The sequence below is a fragment of the Tupaia chinensis genome, unplaced genomic scaffold, assembly GCF_000334495.1.
Source record: "Tupaia chinensis unplaced genomic scaffold, TupChi_1.0 Scaffold148108_1, whole genome shotgun sequence".
Taxonomy (NCBI): domain Eukaryota; kingdom Metazoa; phylum Chordata; class Mammalia; order Scandentia; family Tupaiidae; genus Tupaia; species Tupaia belangeri.
Window position 1 is genome coordinate 67,279 of NW_006207959.1, and position 23,713 is coordinate 90,991.

Sequence of the window (23,713 nt, forward strand, 5' to 3'; positions counted from 1 at the left end):
TCCTGTCAGTAGTTGCGTTGTTCTCCTTGAGATATATAAATCATAATTTATATAACCACTTCCTGTTTGTTGCACATTTGAGTTGTTTTCATTGTTTTTGCTAAAAGCAATCTGGTGTTCTTTTTTTTCCCTTGTGATATATGCTTAGACACATTCTCTAGAACGAGATTATTGGATCTATGAGATCTGATATCTCTTAAATATCATTGCCAAAAAGATCCCAAGGCCTTTTAATGTACTTATTCTCAACAACCAGATTCAGTATCGAATATAATAAATTCTAGTATGTGATATCTTTATGGTAATAAGATAGTTTGTTCGATTTGTTTTAATTTGTATTTTTTTATTAGTAATAAAGGTAAATATGTTTAGTGAATAGGTTGACTTTGCCTTTTCATGTTTTAGATCTATTCTCTCTTTCCTACTTCTTAAGAGTCTGGTTAATCAGCCTTATAGATTAGTATCACCTTTGCACATTTTAATTGGAAATCATTCCCATATTTTAAGAAGATGGCATGACATGTAATTTTTTTAGCGCTAAAAGAGTCTCATGAATTGTTAATTAAAGTTATTATCGTATTTATCTTGCTTATTATCTTACTAAACTTATTTAACATATACACCTTTTTGTTGCTTAGCAGACGAAACTGCATTTTACTAAACTGTTTTCTTAAAGATTTCAAATGAAGTATTTATAACTTCCATGGAAATGAAATTAGTTTCATATTCTATTTACTTGACTTGTAGTTATTTCTAGAGCTAAACAATCAGTTTTGCAATTTTTCAGGTTGTGTGTATGAATACTGTCTATTCTAATGGCACTTAATAATGGGAGAAGGCCATTATCACACATAATTTTATGGGGAGTCCCCAGTTTATCAGAATATTGATGTCACTATAGGACCTGGAGAAAGAAAATTACAGTATCAACACCTAAATTAAAAATATAAAGTTTTATAGTAATAAAAAGTTAACAGCTTTTGTAAATTAAGGTGGTTATTCAATATGTTTTTTCCCAGTTCTTTGCTACTTGACCATGCATGTAGTAAATGGGTTGTGAGATTGGGTGGTTAAAAAAAAAAAAGAGGCAGTGCCAGTAGTTGGGTGGTTAAGGCAGCTGGATCCCACATGGCCTACTACGCACTTTTAATCCCAGGCGCATGTGCATACATGCCCCAAATTCCACTCGGTGTGCTTTCTCACTTTCTCTTCCCCATCCATTTCCCTACCCCTTACCCTCCGCACAAGCACACACACTCTGTAGCAAAAAAAAAAAAAAAAAAGCCTAAGTAAATTCAAGAAAATTCACTCTCCTAACAACTCTGTATGCATCATAGTTTTATTAACGGTACACACATTGTTGGACAACTTATATCCAGAACTTTTTCATTTTGCATGACTAAAATTTTGTACCCACTCTGTTGGGTCATTGGGGAAGTCATGACACATTTTTGCATAGAAAAATATGCCATGACTTTCCTGATGATCTAATACATTCACCTGTTTCCCTCTCCTCCTCCAGCCCCATTCTATTTTAAATTTCTATGAGCTCGATTACTTTAGATGCCTCATATAAATGAAATCATGCCATATTTTTCCTTTCGTGATTGGGTCAGTGTACTCAAGGTTTATCCAAGTTGTAGTATATGGCAGGAACTCTTTTTAAAGACTGAATAGTATTCTGCTGTATGTATACACTGCATTTTCTTTATCCATTCATTGGTCAATGGACGTAAGGTTGCTTTCACATCTTGGCTATTGTGAATAATGCTGCAGTGAACATAGATATGCAAGTATCTCTTTGACATCTGGTTTTTAGTTCTTAGGGATAAATACCCAGAAGTGGGATTACTAGATCATATAACAGTGCTGTTTTTAATTTTTTGAGGAATCTCTAGAATGTTTTCCTTAATAGCTGCACCATTTTACATACCCACTTGGAATTCATCAAGTTCCAGTTTTTCCACATAGAGTCAATAACACCTGGGTTTTTTTGATAGTGGCCATCCCAACAGATGTAAGGCAATATCTCTCATCATGATTTTGATTTCCCTGATGATTAATGATGTTGAGCATCTTTTCATACACTTGTTGGCCATAAGTAAATCTTTCTTGGAGAAATATTCAATTCCTTTGCCCATTAAATTTTTTTTAATGTTATCGACTTATAGAAGTTTGTTACATATTTATATATTAACCCCTCTTCCAGTCTATAGTTTGCTAATATTTCCTTCCATTCTGTGAGTTGTCCCCACTAGGTTGCCTTTTAACAGTCCGGTGCTGACATTTCACAGCTTCAGCTTAAATCTGACTCTAGTAATGCATATCAATTCCTGTTTTCACCTAATTCTTACCTAATTCCTAACTCTAGACTTAAATTTTTACTGTTCTTCCCTCCCATATTCTCTGAGCTATCTTTACTGACTTAGATTTAGATTCTCTTGATCTCTTCTTCCCTAATATTCTAGTCTATGGTGATTTTAAAAAATACAGGCATATATTTGATAGAAGAACAGAAAAAAATTATAAGCCTTTCAATTAATCTTACATGTAAAAATATAAAGCAAAGGTTAAAATCAGTAGGTTCTTATGTTAACATGTCCAAATTTAAAAATATTTCTTTTGAAGGAATATGGGATGCATGCTGATTTGAATCAATGCATTGGGTGAGTGTGTGGGATGATAGTCACAGTTGTCATGAGCTTTTTGTGTTGCAAAGTCCTATACCTCTTGTTGGCTCATTCAGCTAACTAGAAACAGTAACCTTAGTTTGAAAATGTCACATGATTCTTGTTGAGTGAACCAGTAAATTTCACATTTGATAAAATAGGGCTAGAATAAATGATTGAATATTCTGAATGACCAAACATAATGTAGAGTTTATTTCCTAGCAAATAATGAAAGATCGGTGGATGAATGTTGGTCATGAAGAAGAAGAACTAAAGCCATATACTGAGCCTGAACCAGACTTCAATGACACAAAAAGAATAGGTAAGTATTTCAATATTGTGAGAGATTCTGTTACTAGGCTATGTGTAAGAGTCCTTCAGTATAGCAGAATAGAATTCAATGATATAAATAGGAAACTATTTTTATTTGAAAAATACTTAGATTATCATCTTAACGACGTGCATTTAACATTATAAGTTGTAAGTTCTTTAGTATATTCTCATATATATTATGGTCTAATTCAATGGTTGGCAGTAGTGATATAAAAACTGAAATAATGTAGGGCTAGCTCCATGGCCTGGTGGCTAAGGGATGGCATCCCATATAGCTGACTACATAGTTCAAGTCCCAGACCCAGTGGCTTGAGAAACACACTGGGCACGTGTCATATGTGCCCCAAATCCTGACAGGATGGAGAGGTAGAGGAGAAGGGATTATGACATGACTGTGCTCCATGGAAGGTGCTTTCTCCTCTCCTTCTCTCTTTCTCTCTATGGCAAAACTAAAAAACAAACAAACAAAAAGCACCTAATATAATGTTGAAAAATTTAAATCATTTATTTCTGTGACCCCTCTCAGAGGAATGACTGATATAGATATCAGTGCTGACCAGACTGGTAAATATCAGCGAACAGTATGTGTATTGCCCAAAAATTTAGAGGCACTGTATTAAAAGGGTCAGACACGTTGGCTCTCTGTTTTCTACTATCATGGCAGGGTTCATTCTCCTTCCCCACTAGTCCTGAGATTGCTCATATCCAACTGAGTCATCTCAACGGTGTTCATATTTCGTTAGAATGCAGAGTGGTGAGGGAGAGCTCTTAGGCTGTTAGGAACTTGATGAGAAAACTGTGGAAGCTGAAGTCTTCCAAAAAAGAATCAATAAACTGCAGGTCAGAAAGTAAAAATTAAGAGATTAGAGAAACCACTCCATGAGTAGCTAAGGATGTGGCAAGAGAGAAAGAGAGAATTTTTTAATGTAAAATAGACCGATATAGTTTCTGACTAGGTAAAGGAAGTTAGCCCAGTAATGTACTAGGCAAAGAGATATTGAATGGACCCATGAGTATACAACCCAGGGTGTAGATCATTTCTGCATGACTGAATCTGCAGCACCTGTGAACATACAGTATTTGTAGGTTAATAGTCCAGAAATTTTAATAATTAAAACTATACTTCAAGATTTCATAACTTAGTTTTCAATATAATATTGGTGAACTTGCCCATTTTTGTTTATTTGTTTACTGAAATAAACCCGTTTTCAGAAAATTTGCCTTTTTTTATTTCTAGACATTATGGTCACCATGGGTTTTGCACGAGATGAGATAAATGATGCCTTAATAAATCAGAAATATGATGAAGTTATGGCTACTTACATTCTTCTAGGTAGAAAACCACCTGAAGTAAGTTTTCACCTTTTGTAATTAATGTGAATTATTTCTTAAACTAAATGATAATAAATATAAGATATAATGTAAGTAGATATATTTAATTCTTTGTGGTATCGAAATAATATAAAACCTCTTACACTCTTACGTTTAGAACTCAAAAATCAAGATGCTGAATTATGAATCAATTTCATTTCTGTGTTCTAAAAGAGATTTTATGAAAGAGCAGGTCTCCCACCTTGCTTAGCCCCAGGAAGTACCACAATCTAGTCTTTGACAATGGCATTCCCTAGAGTTATGCATTGTGCAACTGTACATCCAAATGCAGTGACCCCACCAATGGTAATATGGTTATAGTGAGCATGCAGAAAAAAGTGACTAGAAAATAAGGAAGTGACAACATTTAAAGTGAAATGTATGTCTCAAATGATTTAACTAAGAGGGAACCCAGAGAAAGGTTGTTTGGTGATATTTTGCCTTTTGTAGTGTCAAGTGGCTTTGATGCAGTCAATTGAGAATTCTCATAGCCAGGAAAGATCTATGATAAGGAGATGGATTCAAGAAAAGACTATATGCAAAATGGTCAACCAAAGACCATTGATAGACCTTTGGATCCAAAGATCTGGATTAAGAGAGAGAAAATGGGGAACCAGCAGTTAGCGTAATGGCTATGTCGCTGGACTCCCACGTAGTCAACTGTGGTTTGCGTCCCGGACCCGGTGGCTTAAAACTCACGCCGGGTGCGTGTGCGTGCATGCCCAAGATCCCGAGAGGAGAATGGAGGAGAAGGGATTGCGGCATGACCAAACCCCCTAGGGGGTGATTTCTCACTTTCTGTCTCTCTGTCTCTCTCTGTCTGTCTGGCGAGCGCACGTGCCCTATAGCAAAAACCTCTCCAAAAAAAAGAAAGAAAATGGAATGGAATTCGTAGATTTGCAAGTGGTCATCACAGGAACACACCGTGCACAGTCATGTGCAGGAAGTGTTCTAAGGAAGCTGCAAGGATCAGTGTTCCAGTCCTCTCAATGAACCGTCCAGATAGATGCTGCTATTATAATGGAGGAGAGGACTCTTTAGTGTAGACATGAATACCTAGAGAAGTGTATCAAAGAAGCTAGGTCAAGAGAGTTTAAGTGGGAAATAATATAAATGGTTATTTCTGAAGTCTTTGAACTCTTTCTGCTTAGATATTAAATTTCATTCCTGGGCTCTTTAATTTCCCTGTTTTTCTGAATATGAAGAAGCACTAACTTCAGAAGTATATAACCCAGCCCATGCATGAGTTAAAAACCAAGTATGAATTGTATCAAATATAAACTATTAAGGCTTCTGCAAGTCATAAAAGCCTGAATTTTGGAGCCGAGTTGATTTGGTTTCAATCTCCATCCCCATCCCCACCCCCACCCCAGCACAGCCACTAATTACGTGACTTAGGCAGTTTCCTTAATTTTCTGTATTTCAATTTCCTTACCTATAAAATGGGGATGATAATCATACTTATCTTTGAGGGTCGTTGAAAGGGTTATATGAATCAGTACTTATAAAGGCCATAGAACCATTCTATGTGCTGTGTTAGCTCTTATCTGTTGTAATTACCATCATTAGCATTACTCTGCTGTTCGTCATTAGTATCATCTATATATGAATTTAGACTTCCCAGTGGGATACCAGTGATTCAGTCAAAAGTTTACTGGCAACAAACAATTTTTGTATTGCAGAGAAGGGGGTGGCGTATCAATCTCCAACTTACTATGCATAGTTCTAAGTGGATGTAATTCCCTGATCAAAGGCATAAACCAAATTTTGTTTTGTAATGTGGAGAAAACAAAGCAAACATCTGTATGTATGTATTTCTATACGTGCATATGCAATATGTGTATGTGTATGCATTTAAAATTTTCTATTTCAACTTAAGTTTGAATCTCACCAATGTCCCTTGACTCTCTTAACATCAGCTTTTTCATCTATAAAGTGCAGGTTAATAGATCATTGATATGTTGTAATGCTTAAACCAAGTAACATACAAAAAGAACTTAGCACAGCATCTATCTAGTATATAATAACCGTTCGATAATTGGTAGCTGTTCTTAGGTGTTTTGACTATGCAATGGATTTGTACGCGATATCAGAAGATTAGAGTGCCCACCGAGGCATGTTATATCCATTTCCCTCCCTCCCTGCCATCATAAACCCAAAACCATACCGTTTCAGCCTGTTTTTTAGTTCCTGTTACTCTTTGTATAGTGTTGAATTGTTCAGAAAAATCAAGAGCGTATATTGTTTGTGTAGACATTTTTCCATTTTAAAATTTTGGACTTTCTTTTCTTTCCTTTCTTCTTTTCTTTCCTTTTCTTACAGTTCGAAGGCGGTGAGTCGTTATCCAGTGGAAACTTGAGTCAGAGATCCCGACCCAGTAGTGACTTAAACAACAGCACTCTGCAGTCCCCTGCTCACCTGAAGGTCCAGCGAAGCATCTCAGCAAATCAGAAGCAGCGGCGGTTTAGTGATCATGGTGGGGGAAAAAGTCCAACGAGTGAACAGACAGACTGGTCCTACCCAAACCTGTGTTTTATAAACATTATACATTCACATCTCTGTGTTCGTGTCATCCATTTCTCACGGACTTGTATTACCAAGTGCTAAATATAATCCCCTCTGCAGGGACTGGCCTGATTTTTATAATCTAACAGCTTCATCTTTAGTTCAGATATATAAAACATACAAATATAGATGTTTTTAATGCAGAGCTTGTCATTTGTGAGAAGAAAACATGTCAGTTATTTTTCAGCTGTTGTCTGTTTTTTGGTTTTTGTTTTCATTACAGCCGGCCCGTCCATTCCTCCTGCTGTATCATATACCAAAAGGCCTCAGGCTAACAGTGTGGAAAGTGAACAGAAAGAAGAGTGGGACAAAGACGTGGCTCGTAAGCTGGGCAGCACAACGGTGGGATCGAAAAGCGAGATGACTACAAGCCCTCTCGTGGGACCAGAGAGGAAAAAATCTTCGACTATTGCAAGCGTGAGTGACTGTGCTGGTCGATTACTGTTGGCTGTACTTGTTTGTTGTCAGAGCTTTCTTGTGAGCTGTTTATCTTCTAGTTGCATTGAAATATTTTGCATTTTTAAAGCAACTCATAATTCATGGAACATGCAGAAGGGGCCGAGCTTCTGATAAATGCAATTAAAGAATTTAAAAAAATGAAAAACTCTTAAAATAATACTTAACCTTACTGTAAAATGGTGACATCAAACTTCCCTTAGTTTTATTTTCCTGTCTGTAAAATGGACTTAATATCATAGCGGCACATTTTATCTTCAAGTTTACAAATAAATTGTTCATAAGGCAGGCTTGGTTAATAATTATTCACTTAAAACAGCAAACTAGAAATTATATAGTGGGACCTAGAAGAGAGATTGAGATGTTTTTCTGTAAGGCAATAGGAAAGAATAGAGATAAAAAATACAAAAGAAAATGAAGATATATGAATTATAGGAATAGATTTGGCAATATTTAGATAACAAATGTTTCAAAAGGAAGGGGGCAGAAAGTTCTCATTATTTATCCCCTACCACCATTACAGACTATAGTAAGAGTGTCACTCCTAGGGCCCTTTCTGCATTAAGGTGTGAGAAAAATGAAATTTCCTCCCTATAAATTCCCATCCAATAACAGCAAATAGGACTTAACAGGAAACCCTTGTCTACTCTGGAAACTTGGAAGCCAAGTGTTGAGCTTTACAGAAAGACCTCATGAATGGGATTAGTGCCCTTATAAAAGAGGCCTTTAAAATGATTTTTTTAAGAAAGTATTTGAATTTGTTTTGTGTTGTATTGTATTTATTCAATAAAGTATTTAATTAGTGCTAAGTGTGAACTGGACCCTGTTGCTAAGCCCCAGTAAGCAATCATATCTTAGGTAGGGTTAAACCCCCAGTAAAATTGCCCTATTGCACATGTCTTAATGAAGTTTGAATGTTAAATAAATTGTATATTCACTTTAAAAAAAAAAAAAAGAGGCCTGAGGGAGCTCATTCATACCTTCTGCCATGTTATCACATGGCAGCCAAAGATGGCCATCTAGGAAGCAGGTCCTCACCAGACGTTAAGGTTCCTGTCGCCTTGGTCTTAGACTTCCCAGCCTCCAGAGCTGTGAGCAATGCATTTCTGCTATTTTAACCCACCGACTCTGTGGTGTTTGTTACAGCAGCCCAGATGCACTAAGATATGACTCGAAGAAATATAAGAATGCCATAATAATAATAATATAAAATATGGTATATAAAAATGGTGACATAATTATATAAAATGTAATCACTGTTGTAAAATAAACCCAGAGAGATTGTTTACATAGTTGGTTTCCACTGTCAGGAAGTCCCCAAACCTAGAGTTAAGGGGTCTGCAAGAGCAGCAGCTCCGACCTGGCTCAGAGCTTCAGTAAGAAGTCCTAGCTACTTAGCAGTCACTAGTGCTTCGTTATGTGAACTAGGAAGATCAACTATAAAAGTTAATTTTACATGTGGAATCAGCGAGACTGTGTTTCTATAACTTAACTTTTGGATAATTGGGTCCTAAATCTCACTAGGGAACTACCACTTAGATACTTAGGTACTTAGGCTGCCACACCTGAGTCTCCCTGGGCCCAAAGGCTCCAGACAAAGGAAGTTGCCTGTGAGGTGCATGAACCCAAAGCCATAGCAGCTTAAATACATTGCTCTGACTTTCTACAAATATAGTTAGAATTTAAAATGTGCTTTTTCCCTTCTTAAAGAACAACATGTATTCTGGAGGTAGCATGGCAAGAAGGAATACGTACGTCTGTGAACGGACCACAGATCGATACATGGCACTGCAGAATGGAAAAGACAGCAGGTAGGTGTCCTCATGCCAGGCTGGAATACCTTTGCTGTTCCATGTCAGTGCGCTTGCTGAGAGGCCTGCAGCTGAATGGTCAAGAGGAAAGGAAATGCAGAATGGTTAGATTTCAGCCAACCGTTCTTCCTAGGGCATCTCTGCCTCTGTACCAGGATGGAAGGATAGGAGAATGTTTAGAGAAGGCAGGAGGTAAATTTCTTAACTTAGGAGTTTTTTTTTAATAAAATCCGACTGTAATATTTCCTATAGCAGAGTGTATTATAACATCCAAATCTGATCATCATAATTTGAATCTTCTCTTTCATACCTTACCGCTTTCTTTTTCTCATCAAGACATTATTGTATCCAGTTACCATAGGCTTTATTTTCCTTCCCCTAAAGAAGTGTGGCTATCTCAGTTGATCACTCACAACCATGTAATTCTTCAAATATTTCTGTTTATGACAGATCATACTATATTATTTTTAAAATTTCAACTTCTTTTCGTCATGAGTTGGAAGGACTATGCATCACTACATAGAAAATGACATGGAGCCTGGTCTAATAAAGTCCTGTTCTTAGTTCTATCTCAAGTCATTTCAGTAGGGTGGACAGACCACTGTCATCTCTGTTTCTCCTCAGCTAATAGGCATTGAAAGTTAATAGTCTCACAAGGCATCCGAGGGTAAGTGTTGTAGTATTTTTGGACATAAGATCCTTTAGGCTAGAAAGCTGATTGAAACTTGACTTTTCATTTATTATTTTCCCTATACTAAATCCTAATTTGCAGCTTCTTAAATCTGAAACAGTTAACCTGTTGACTCATGACAGGAGCTAAAAGTGTTTTGATCATGTTTCCAGAGATAGTATTTTGGGTATAATTATGAACTCTTATTTTATGGATAATGGACAATGAAACATAGCAAGACGTCACACTAAACTGTGATTTTTAAGAAGTGAAACATGTCTTCTCTTATAATTATTTTACCTGAAACTGCCATATAAGCCCCCCCAAAATAATTTCATACCTTCTCAGGTTCACAAATATATAGCAAATGCATATGAGATCTTTTCCGCAGAAGATAGCGATAAGTTCAGCCTATACACTTCTAGCAAAAGTATTAGTTGCTTTATTTGTCACTAAAAATGTCACTAATGTTAGCTTGTTTCAAGTGTTTCAGTCATAAAAGGTGTTGGACAATTTAGATTTTTAAAAATCAAGTTCTTAAATTTTAGTAAACTCCAGTATTTCTTTCTTTTTGTATTTCCATGGTCTTCTCAACTGTCGATGTCCAAAGCCTGACAGAGATGTCTGCCAGTAGCATATCTTCCACAGGCTCTGCTGTGGCCTCTGCTGTCCCCTCAGCACGACCCCGCCACCAGAAGTCCATGTCCACTTCCGGTCATCCTATTAAAGTTACACTGCCAACCATTAAAGATGGCTCTGAAGCGTACCGACCTGGGTAACATGCTGGTTGCATTTCATTGGATTTGTTGTTAAGAGCTTTACAAATACATGGGCAGCACATACAATAAGAGCTTTCTAAAAAGATTTTGGTGTTGAACTATAACATACACTTACTATGTGCTTCCAGTGTTAGTGAGTATGTTGATTATAATTTTAAATCATTTTCTAGATACATTTTATTATGGATATTATTTTAAATATCCATAAAGTATTGCTGCCTAATTTATCACTTAGGCGAAGTGAGTTTTTTCTGATGTAAGCATAAGGATACTACTTAGACTGAGATTGAGAATTCTGGGTAATCATCCTGACTCCTGCCAGTGACTTTTTCTTAATAAAACTGGGCTTTAGTTTTCCTGTCAGCGACTTGTTAATAAAACTGGGCTTTAGTTTTCCTGTCAGTGAGTCAGATGAACTCAAGGAACTTGTTTAGGGAGCCAGCCAGTATCACAGTTGTTAAGACAGCTAGATCCCACATGGCCAACTACACAGTTCAAGTCCCAGATCCAGAGGCTTGAAACTTAACTGGCCATGTGTGTGTACATGCCCCAAATCCTACCAGAGTGGAGAAGGGACTGCAACATGGCCACACCCCCCTTACAGCGAGGGATTATTTCTCACTTTCCCTTTCCCTCTCATTGCCTCTCTCTATCTCTCTGGTGAGCACACATGGCCTATGGCAAAAAAAAAAAAAAAAAAAAAAAAAAAAAAAAAAAAAAAAAAACCTTTGGGGAAAAAAAGAAGAAGAAGAAAGAACATAACAGGTGCATATGTGCCCATCCCCAAAATCCCAGTAGGAGAAGGGAATAGGAGGGATGGCAGCATGGCTGTCCTCCCTGGGAGGTGCTTTCATGCACGTGTGCATGTCTGTGCTCTCTTTCTCTCTCTGGTGAGCACATGTGCCCTACAGCAAAAACCAAAACAATGACAAAGAGCTTGTTTTGGTATAAAATTATATTACTATTTTTCTAGTGTTTATTTTAGAGTTTCTCGAATTCTGTTCACCTGACATCTTAACCCTTTGACAGTTAGGTTTGTTCGTTGTATTGATAGTGTGGTGTAGCATTACACTGTCACTGAAGCCTAAATTAGAAATAGGAAGTGATTTATTAGAAGGCTTTTTGAGGGGACCAGCAGATGTCATAATGGTTCTATTGTTTAACTCCCACGTAGTTGGACTGATCACTGTTCAAGTCCCAGACCCAGCAACTTAAAACTCATGCTGAATGCATCTGCGTGGATACCCAAAATCCCAAGAGGAGAATGGAAGAGAAGGGACTGTGTCATGCCCATGCCCCGGGCGGGGGGGGGTGATTTCTCGCTTTCTGTCTGTCTCCTTCTGGCGAGTACTCACTCCCTGTAGCAAAAATCTCTCTTTAAAAAAGACAAAAAGGCCTTTTGGGACCAGCAGTTAGCGTAATGGCTATGTCGCTGGACTCCCACGTAGTCGACCGTGGTTCAAGTCCCGGACCCGGTGGCTTAAACTCACGCCGGGCGCGTGTGCGTGCGTGCCCAAGATCCTGAGAGGAGAGTGGAAGAGAAGGGATTGCGGAGTGGCCATCCCCCTTGGGGGGTGATTTCCTGCTTTCTGTCTCTCTGTCTCTCTCTGTCTGTCTGGCGAGCGCACACGCCCTATAGCAAAAACCTCTCAAAAAAAAAAAAGAAGAAAAAAAGGCCTTTTGATAAACAATACATTTTATGTTTTGCATTGCTAGGTGATTTAAGTCAAGAAAATAGTAAAACTAGGTATATGTGCAGAACCCCTGATCTGATATTCCTAGTATCAAGTAATATCTTAATCTTTGGTGACCAAATTTTTATAAAAGACATGTAGCTTCAAACTGAAATTTTATCCCCCTGATATCTTGTAAATGCAATTACCCTATGTATCATCTCTCTACTGTGAAGAAATAAATAAAATAGGGCAAAAAAGAAGTAGCCATGGGCATCTTTTTCTAGTTTTGGGTATGAGTAGGACATCCCCTGGTCTTTATGCTGAATATGACATCTTCCTTCGTCCCAGCAGTACGACCCAGAGAGTGCCTGCCGCGTCCCCCTCTGCTCACAGCATTAGTGCTTCCACTCCAGACCGGACCCGATTTCCCCGAGGGAGTTCAAGCCGAAGCACTTTCCATGGGGAGCAGCTCCGAGAGCGACGCAGCGCTGCGTACAATGGGCCACCAGCTTCGCCATCCCACGAAACAGGGGCATTTGCACATGCTAGAAGGGGGACGTCCACTGGTATAATAAGCAAAATCACATCCAAATTCGTGCGCAGGTCAGTACCGAGGTACTCTGTGCCTTGTCTCCTCTAGAAATTGTAAAGGAAACTCGATGAGTTATTTTTTATTTTGTTAGTGATTTTCCAAAATGTTTTTGTGACATTTTATTACAGCTGCTCTTTTATAGAAGTTGGAAGAAAAACATCCACAAAGGCAAAGTCTTTTTCCATAGGAGGGAGAAAGAAAATAGCTAAAAGGAAAACCTACTCGGTCACTGGGAAAGTCAGGACGTCTTTTTCTCTGTTTTTCTACACAAAAGTGCATCATGACTTTCCTGACAACCCAATATAAAACAGAAAAAAACTTGACATGAAAAAAGGTATTTTGGGGGCCAGCAGGTGGCATGGTGGTTGAGGTGCTGGACTCCCACATAGCCAGCTGTGGTTCATGTTCTGGACCTGGTGGCTTGCTTTCCCACTTTCCTTCCCTCCCTCTCCCTCTTTCTGGTGGGCACATGTATCCTATGGCAAATGGAAAAATAATAATAATGATGATAAGCAATAAAATAAATATTTTTAAAAGAATGTGTATTTCAGTTCTCCCATCAGAAGCACACTAAAAATGTGCCTTTGGTTTTTTTTTTTTTTTCAGAGGCTTTTGCTGTAGGGTGCAGTGCATGTGCTCACTGGAGAGACAAAGACAGAGAGAAAAATGTGCATTTTAATGAAAAGATGATCTCTTATTTTAAAAGCCTTGATTTTAAAAAGGAAATTAAATATACGTTTACATGTATCCGCCAAATAATACTTAGCTTACTTTTAAAATTGCTCCCTAGTAATATATAGTTTATCGTTTTTCTTCTTCGCATGAAATCCTACATAATAGAACCACATAGACTACTTCTGTAATTCCACAATTGAAAATCTTAACATCAAAACATGGGAAAAAATTAAATTAAATTAATACATGTGTACTAAATTTCTAATCCAATAAAACAGTACAGCTGTGCTCTTTTCTAAAAACTTAGCATACACTGCGGAGTGCAGTGCGCACTCCGCACACAGATTGTACAGGTTGCTGAATACAGAGTGGGCTGATAGAAGTCTGCCCTGTCACCATGGTCCACTGTTTGCCTGCTCAAGGCACATGATGGACAAAGCACTGTGCGGAGTACAGGGCATGACACAAAGATGAAGAACAGCAGCCATGCCCTCCAGACTCGTGCCGTCTTGGAGGAAGTGCACATGTAAACACCTAGCCATGGAGTAGCACAGAATGGGCACTGAAGACGAAGTTAAGCAGTAGGCTAGAGAAGTCCAGAGGAAGGCACATGGCATCTGTCTAGGGAGTGAGTTAAAGCTTCATGCCACCTATCCATTTGGGCTGAGCCTTAAAAGGTGAATAAGAAATTGTTATATTTGCTTTATTTATTTTATTTTGTTTTAAGTTTTTGCCAGAGGGTGTATGTACTTGCCAGAGAAAGACAGACAGAGACAGAGAGAGGGAAAGTGAGAAATCACCCCTCCCTCCCACCCTCCTGTGGGGATGGCCATGCTACAGTCCCTTTTCTTCTATTCTCTTGGGATTTGGGGAACACACATACGTGCCCCTGGCATGGTTTTCAAGTTGCCAGGTCCGGGACTTGAGCCATGGTTTGTCATGTGGGAATCCAGCGCCTTCACCACCATTCTACCTGCTGACCCTGTACTTGCTTTCCTAGGATGTCAAAAGTGAATGTGAAAAAGAGAAAGAGACAGCTCTAGTCTCTTAGCTGGTCACGGAGCTTTTATGGCTGTGGTTTAGGTGCACCTGGCATGGTTTTCAAGTTGCCAGGTCCGGGACTTGAGCCATGGTTTGTCATGTGGGAATCCAGCGCCTTCACCACCATTCTACCTGCTGACCCTGTACTTGCTTTCCTAGGATGTCAAAAGTGAATGTGAAAAAGAGAAAGAGACAGCTCTAGTCTCTTAGCTGGTCACGGAGCTTTTATGGCTGTGGTTTATGGATCATTTTGCTTAGGATCACACAGCTGAATTTAAAACTTTAAGTCTTCACATACAATGCCTGTTTGTAACCATATCATTCACTGTTTCTGTACCATTTGTGCAGTTACCACGCAGTATGACACCTTGATAGAGAAAGCCTGAAAAGCTCACCAGCAGACTCAGCCTGAACATTAGACTGTACAGGGTCACCTTACCAGTAGTTTCTGCTTCGGGGATTTGACCATCTACTCAAGGCCATTTTAAAAAGCCAGTGTCTTCTCATAGTTAAGCCAGGATTAATTTTTGAGCTAAGAAAAATAGGTTTTGAATTTAATGCTTGATTACTACTAATAGTACATCGATCCTTGTGCCATGCATTCCGATCGACCTCACAATAAAAAGTTATATTACAGAGGGAATTTACTAAGGTACTCTGGATAAGAAGTCACTAGACTGTCAAGCAGGAGATTGCCTTACAGGTGATGTGTTTGAACATTCAGTGAAAGAATTGCTCAACAATCATTTAACAAATATTTGAAGACTTACTACGTGTTGGGTATGTTACTAGGTCCCATTACTATAGTACTGAGGCAGACTGATAGGCCCCGCCTTCCTGTGAGGAAGTGCTTTCCAGGAAACATTGTATACATTGAAATATCTTCCTCACTTGACTCACTGCTACCCTACATACTAGGTGTCCCTTCTCAGGCTCTTTTGCTCGATCTTTTCCGGCTCCCTCGCCTTTCCCTCTGACCTTTAAACATCTGAATGCTCCGGGGCTCAGTCTATGACACATTCTCTCCTCTGGTTTTCCTCACTCTCTTGGTGATCTCATCCAGGCTTATGGCATTAAATGACATTAAATTCTTACATGAACAACTCACAGATACATATCTTTAGCCCAGACCTCTCCCCAGAACTGCCAGCTCCTATGTCCAGGGCCTGCTCATCTCTGCGCTTGGATGCGTAGTGGACTCTCAGCCACGGCGTATCCAGAACGTAACTCCTGATCCTCTTCCCACGCCTGCCTCCCTCTCATTCCTCACCAGTTGAGGAAATGGCAGCACCGTCCTTCCCTTTGCTCAGACCATGAGCCTCCAGGTTGTCCTTGATGCCTCTTTCACGTACCACAAATCAAAGTCACTAGCAAGGTGTCCTGGCTTTACCTTCATGGTGTTCCAGAATTGAACTGCATCTGTCACTCCCACCTCTGCCTTCATAATTTAAAACAGCATTCATCTTTCTCTCCTAACAGGTCTCTTAGCTTCTGCCCTTACCTTCCTATTCTGTTTTTAGTTAAGTATGTCTGATATGTCACCCTCCATTTAAAGCCCCGATCATCAGCTTTTCTCTTGCTCAGAATGGAGTTCAAAACCCTCATGATGCCCCCCCCCCAATCCTGCCTGAGGTCCCGTGTAGGCTGACTGCCCATTTCTGTTCTAATCTCTTCTCCTGCTCTTCCCCTCGTGTACAAGTCTCACAGGCACCAGACTGTCCTCGAGTACACTGGGCAACACCTGCTTCAGGATTTTACACTCGCTGTTCCTTTTGCCCGGAAACCTCTACCCTGGATGCCTGCATGACTCACTGTACATCAGGCCTTTGGATTTCTAACCATAGCTCAAGCCGACATACAGGGTGGCCGAATTTGTTTAGTCGAGCGTGTATTGGTGTATTGCTCTTATGTATGTTCATATGAATATGTACCCATGCAAATAGGTACCCCTACAGAGGTGTTATTCTGTAAGTGTTGGGGAGCCATGCTGTGCTACAATATGCTTTGACAGCCAGGTGTGCCTTCTGTATTCCTGCCTGCCTGCCACCATGGCTCCTCAATGCAAACTGACTGGGGTACGTCAAACAACAGCCAAGGAGCAGAAATGATTCCAGTGTTCCTACTGGTACCAGATAGGCAGGGCCGGGTGCATGGGTCAATTGCTGTTTCAACTAATTATAGCTGAGGAAGTAGGGTGTAAGGGACATTTCACTTCTTCTAATGCTTAAAGATTGACAGCAGTGGAAATAGGTGTCTGCTAGCGGTGAGTTCTGCAGCAAAATATAAATAGAACAGAAAAGTCCAGAGAGACTTATGTCTCTTCCTATCAAAGAATTTTTATCCTAGCAGCAGGGGTCAAGCATTCCTGTTTTGCTTAGTGACTCTCCTTCTGTTTATGCCAGTACATCTACATGTAACTTAAATTGCACACTTCACTTTGAGCCTGCTCAAAAATGTTTATTTCAGTGTTATAGTAAAAATAGATGTATACAGATGGCAATGAATTTTAATAAAATCCCAATGAAAATGTTGGTTATTAAAAATAGAAAGTTAAGAAATCCTACTTTAATATGAAAAGATATTTATTATCTTTTTAATTCAGATAGAAAAAATGGTTTTTATAATGTGTTTGTCAAAAAAGTCCTGTAGCTAAAGACCTGAGAGGCATGAGGGCTCTCTAATATTTTTAATTACTATTAAAAATCTTAGAACTTGGTGTATAGATGTGTTTTCTTACTTTAGGGATAAGAAGTGGCACTAATTCCATCCCCATTGTGTTCATTTTACATTAATAATTATAAATGTTTCTGGGATGGTTGAACTATTAGGGTACCATGAACTTTTAAGGGTTCAAGTTGGTGAAAATTGCCTTTGAAAAGGACAAAGTGGTTAAAATTTTAATAGACCTCAAAAATATTAATTACCTTTAACATAAGGGCAATTAGTAGTGTTTTCCTGGTTTTATTTTACAGGTGGCTATCGAGGTAAGATCAGTAGGTTTTTTTGCTAAGATCGAATCCATGGTTTTAGACATAACTGCCAGTAGATTATTGATTTGTCATAATATTTTATGTGCATGAATTGTTATGTGCATAACTTCTAAAATACATTACTTTCTTATTTTGAAAATTGGTATGTATTTTTAGAAATATGTATCTGTTGTAATATTTTATTATGTTCATGAAGTTACGTGCATAACTACTTAAATATTGTGTTGTTGGGATAGCCATGATGCATTTTTGCATAGAAAAATATGTCATGACTTTTCTGGTGAGCCAATACATTAATTTCTCATTTTTAAAAATTGGTCATACATTTTAGAAATATGTATGTATAGAGCTTTATCTCTAACTACAAGGGTAGTTTATACATTTTCTAAATTGAGCGACTACTAGTATTATATATAATGACAAACAAGAAGCTGAACCTCTTGTTGATATTTACAAATAGTTATAATTTGAGATTAAACTGAAAGATATTTATGTTTTTAAAATCATGGCTGGGAGGGACCAGCAGATGGAGTAATGGTTACATCGCTGGACTCCCACATAGTCGACCTTAGTTCAAGTGCCAGATCTGGTGACTTAAAACTCACGCTGGACGCGTGTGTGTGCATGCCCAAAATCCCGAGAAGAGAATGGAGGAGGAGGGATTGCGGCATGGCCATCCCCCCTGGGGGGGTGATTTCTCGCTTTCTGTCTCTCTGTCTCTGTCTGTCTTTCTGGCAAGCGCACATGCCCGTATAGCAAAAAAAATCTCTCTTTAAAAAACAAAATAAAACAAAAAACATGGCTGGGAATTGGAAGATCACGTTAAAAAAAAAAAAAAACTAAAAATCTAAACTTTCACTTAATATCTCCTCTTGACGATGCCAAGTAGACGCTCAATAAATGATAGTTCCATGTGATTATGATGAAAATCATGAGAAATAGCTTTAGACTGACTCGGAATAGAGAACTGTCATGGTAGACTTTGCTTAACGAGTTAATTTTAATATCATTTAGATGTAGGTTTTCCTGATCTCTTTTTCACTTTTATCATTAAATCTCAACCTTCACTTTGTTTTGAGGGATCCGAGTGAAGGTGAAGCGAGTGGCAGAACCGACACCTCCAGGTGAGGAGCCACTATCTGTACTTCGCTGCTAGGTCCCTGTGTGTGTGTGTGGAATCGTGCTTTTGAATACCTATAGCACTTCACAGTCGCGAGTAAAACCAATAACTAGATAGTATGTATAGTGTAATTTAATATCGGGGTGGGTTTTCCTCCGGTTGGACAGCATTTCATTCAACTTGAAGACTTTGTTTTTCCAAGCGTTATTTTGAATTGTATACTTGGTAAAGAAATAGCCTTTCTGTCCTATAAAATATGGCATAGCAGAAGAATTAATAGATTAAAATGTACTGATTCTTGTCTTACCGAAGCAGTGTAAGTGACATTAGTCCAAGTCAAATAGCAGAAATCACACAGAACACCCATCTCATAGTACATTTGGGTGAGTATTCAGGGTTTGACCACATTTTAAAACTAATTTTGCCATACTTTATGGGGGATTTGTTGACATTTAATACATTTTGTATACATTATGAAAATTGGTCTCAAACGTGAGCACAGTCAGAATCACAGGGAGGACTTGCTAAAGATTGCTGGACCTCAGGACCAGCAGTTGAGTTCCAGACCCAGTGGCTTAAACTCACGCTGAGCGCATGTGTGTGCGTGCCCAAGATCCTGAGAGGAGAATGGAGGACAAGGGATTGCGACGTGGCCATCTCCCCTGGGGGTGATTTCTCGCTTTCTATCTCTCTGTGTCTCTCTCTGTCTTTCTGGCAAGCGCATGCGCCCTATAGTAAAAAAAAAAAAACCTCTCCAAAAAAAAAAAAAAAAGATTGCTGAACCTCACCCCAGGGCTTCTGACCCAGTGAGTAAGGGGAGGGCTTCTCCCCAGAGGTATCACGGGTCTGTCAGGGACAATGTTGTGCATGTGCTAGTACTTGTGTCTATGTTTTATGAATGAGAAATTTAAGAAATGAAGGTATTGAACTATTTTGACTTTACACAAACATTAAGGCATACAATATAAAATCTTAGAACCATTAATAATTCCATAAGAAGACAAACACCTGACGTCATTCATGAACTATTTTTGACCAGCTGAACACAGGCCTTTAATTTAATTTCTACTATTTAAATTATAAAACATAATGAATTTTGGGAAAAATTTATGAAGCATTCCCATATAGTCTGTTTCACAAATTGTGCTGTGTTTATGTCTAGTTGTAATAGTTGAAATGTTTCTTTGTAGACTTGGGTACCTGAGTCACCATGGCAGGGAGTCAAAGGGAGACCAGACAAGTATTTTTAACTTTTCTCTCCTATTAATAAAAATAAAAAACTTTTATTTTTGGTCTCTTCCTCATTTAGTCTTCAGTTTTGAACCCCCTCCTTGGATCTCATATTTTATTTTCATTAAATTTTCCTCTGAGACATTTAGTAGTGTCACAAATAGTTACTAATACTGTAGTTAATCTGCATGCATTTTTATCCTGTTACTATGACTGCGTAAATTTGTTAACATCAGTTAATAACAGATTTTTTTTTTAAGTTGTTACAGGGCACATGCACTCACTGGAGAAAGACAATGAGAGAGAGACAGAGATAAAGGGAAAGTGAGAAAGCACCCCCTTGGGGGAGTGTCCACACTGCAGTCCCTTCCATCCTTCTCCTTCATTCTCTGCTCAGGAGTTTGGGCATGTAGGCACATGCACCTGGCAGGTTTTTCAAGTCTCCATGTTGGAGACTTGAACCACATAGTTGACATGTGAGATCTAACCACCTTGACTCCCCTCGCCCCATAGTAAAAAAAAAAAAAACCCCTCCAAAAAAAAAAAAAAAAGATTGCTGAACCTCACCCCAGGGCTTCTGACCCAGTGAGTAAGGGGAGGGCTTCTCCCCAGAGGTATCACGGGTCTGTCAGGGACAATGTTGTGCATGTGCTAGTACTTGTGTCTATGTTTTATGAATGAGAAATTTAAGAAATGAAGGTATTGAACTATTTTGACTTTACACAAACATTAAGGCATACAATATAAAATCTTAGAACCATTAATAATTCCATAAGAAGACAAACACCTGACGTCATTCATGAACTATTTTTGACCAGCTGAACACAGGCCTTTAATTTAATTTCTACTATTTAAATTATAAAACATAATGAATTTTGGGAAAAATTTATGAAGCATTCCCATATAGTCTGTTTCACAAATTGTGCTGTGTTTATGTCTAGTTGTAATAGTTGAAATGTTTCTTTGTAGACTTGGGTACCTGAGTCACCATGGCAGGGAGTCAAAGGGAGACCAGACAAGTATTTTTAACTTTTCTCTCCTATTAATAAAAATAAAAAACTTTTATTTTTGGTCTCTTCCTCATTTAGTCTTCAGTTTTGAACCCCCTCCTTGGATCTCATATTTTATTTTCATTAAATTTTCCTCTGAGACATTTAGTAGTGTCACAAATAGTTACTAATACTGTAGTTAATCTGCATGCATTTTTATCCTGTTACTATGACTGCGTAAATTTGTTAACATCAGTTAATAACAGATTTTTTTTTTAAGTTGTTACAGGGCACATGCACTCACTGGAGAAAGACAATGAGAGAGAGACAGAGATAAAGGGAAAGTGAGAAAGCACCCCCTTGGGGGAGTGTCCACACTGCAGTCCCTTCCATCCTTCTCCTTCATTCTCTGCTCAGGAGTTTGGGCATGTAGGCACATGCACCTGGCAGGTTTTTCAAGTCTCCATGTTGGAGACTTGAACCACATAGTTGACATGTGAGATCTAACCACCTTGACTCCCCTGCCACCAACTGACCTAGTAACTGATCTTGTATAAATGGTTGCAAACCACTTTCCAAATTTCTTTTTGTTTTGTTATTGTTGAGTTTTGTTTTCTTTCTTGCTTTTGAACAAAAACTTAATAAATCCCCACTATCTATAAGATACTTGCTGGTCATTTAATTCTCACAACAGCAAGGTGAAAGAGACTTGTTTTGAGGCCAGCAGGTGGCATGGTGGTTAGGATACTGGATCACACATGACCAACTCCATGACTCGAGTCCTAAACTTAGTGGCTTGAAAAACATGCTGGCACATGTGCGTGCATGCCCCAAAATCCCAAGATGAGAATGGGGGAGAAGAAATTGTGGCATGGCCATCACCTCTGTGGGGTGCTTTCTGACTTTTCTTCTTTCTCTGTCTCTCTCCAGCAAGTGTGTGCACCCTATGGCAAAAATTTTTTAAATGAAAATAAAAACAAAAAACACCCATTTTGCAGGAAAAAAAACCAGCAAAAAACATAGCTAGGTCAGATCAAACCAGTCCTAATGAGGTTCTGTCATTGCAGACAGATGATGTGGTATAGGGTGAGAAGCACAGGCTCCTAAGGCTGACTGCATGGGTTTGACCTGTGTCCCCCCACCCACCTCACTGTGTGACTTCGGGAAGTAACTTCAGCTTTCTGTGCTTCCATTTTCTCATCCTGACTGCCTCATAGGAGTGTAGTGAGGGATAAATGAGAAAATAACACATTAAGGACTTAGGACAGTTCCTACACCTACTACACTCCCTAAATGTTAGCCATGCTTCCATTAGTATTGGCATGCCCAGGCGCTTTCTGTGGTTTATAGTATCAGTGTTGCTTTATCTGTAAGATGCATGCAGAAAAAAGTCTGTATCTGCCTGTTGTCTTATGTCACCTTGAAACTGAACGGAAGGAAAAGTAGATTTGTAAAAAGGCACCTGACTTTTAGTCTTCACTTTTGAACTCTTTAGCTCTGTAATCTTAGAAAAGTTATTTCAGTTTTGCAGCCCTCAGCTCTGCTTTTTAAATGTGTCTCCATCAAGTGATCCAGGAGGTCCCCTCCAGCCCTGGGATACCAGTCTCATCACTGGAATTATGCACGTGAGCCCGGTAGATGGTTCTGGTTGGGTCTGCAAGCCCAGAGGCCTGTGATGCAACAGCTTAGATTCATTGAGGAAAAAGAGAAAAACAGAGGAGACAGTGAAATGAATTATTTTCTTAATCTTTAGAATTTCATTTCTCTCTTTCTACCTATTTATTTTCTTAAGCATGTGTAGTTTGCAGAGCTTTGGGGTGTAATATATCTAGAAATAAGGGTCAGATAGATAAATAAATAGAATGATTTATATGTAAATACATACATGAATATACATATTATAGTATTGGTATAAAATGTATGTATTAATAAAAAATACTTATGTGGTGGATATAAACTCTCAAAGTATATACTTTCTTCCTTAAATCACAGATAAGCAAGATAAGTTAAAATTCTAACATCTATTTTTGGATAATCACCCAATAGATTTAATGACAGGTATTCTATATCATGAGTAATCTCTTGGCTTTACCTTTCTAGGATTATTTGAAATAGATTTTTTTGGTTCTGTATTATTTGTGGGAGTCCTACAATGAATTAAATTCAGCAAGACTGCTCTGTTTAACCAATCTGAGTTAGTCAAAACTCCTTGCCTTTTTGGAGTTCCAACCTACTGGTAAACAATAAATAATAAACCAAATAAGTTAAATCTTATACTAGAATGTGGTAAGTGCTATGGAGAAAAAAATAGAACAGGATAAGGCTGGTTGATGTGAGGGTTAGGAGGTATAGTTAGGTGGTCACAAAGGCCTCTTGAAGAAAGTGAGCAGAGAGTTGAAAACCTTTAGGTTGACTGCCATGCAGCCATCTGGGAGGAAAGCATTCTTGCAGAGAATCAGCCTATGCAAAAGCCTCAAGGCAAGAGCAGATGCCGTGTGTTCAAGGAATGCCCTGGAGGGATGCCTTGGAGGGCCATGTGTCCTGGTAGGAGTGAGCAAGGAGGAAAATGTAGAAGGAGGGATGGGAACAGAGTTGGGTGTAGGTCACGTGGAGCGTTGTGGACTATTTTAAAGATGTCCTTAGTGAAATGGGAAACCACGGGAGGATATCAAGAAGTGTGGTGTGATCTAAAATCTTTACATAATTGCAGTACAACCTTCCATTTCACATCAAGTATAAAAAATTC

At 38.6% G+C, this 23,713-nt stretch overlaps 1 protein-coding gene across 1 annotated transcript in view; it reads left to right on the forward strand.

Moving 5' to 3' along the window:
• The window catches only part of MARK1 (microtubule affinity regulating kinase 1), an 83,538-nt gene that overhangs the window by 56,178 nt on the left and 3,647 nt on the right, over window positions 1-23,713 (forward strand). The window contains exons 11-18 of the mRNA XM_006170193.2: window positions 2,892-2,991; window positions 4,240-4,352; window positions 6,696-6,849; window positions 7,162-7,355; window positions 9,105-9,205; window positions 10,486-10,650; window positions 12,682-12,933; window positions 18,708-18,752. Of these exons, the coding sequence (XP_006170255.1) occupies window positions 2,892-2,991; window positions 4,240-4,352; window positions 6,696-6,849; window positions 7,162-7,355; window positions 9,105-9,205; window positions 10,486-10,650; window positions 12,682-12,933; window positions 18,708-18,752 (1,124 nt within the window). The remainder of the gene's footprint in view (window positions 1-2,891; window positions 2,992-4,239; window positions 4,353-6,695; window positions 6,850-7,161; window positions 7,356-9,104; window positions 9,206-10,485; window positions 10,651-12,681; window positions 12,934-18,707; window positions 18,753-23,713) is intronic.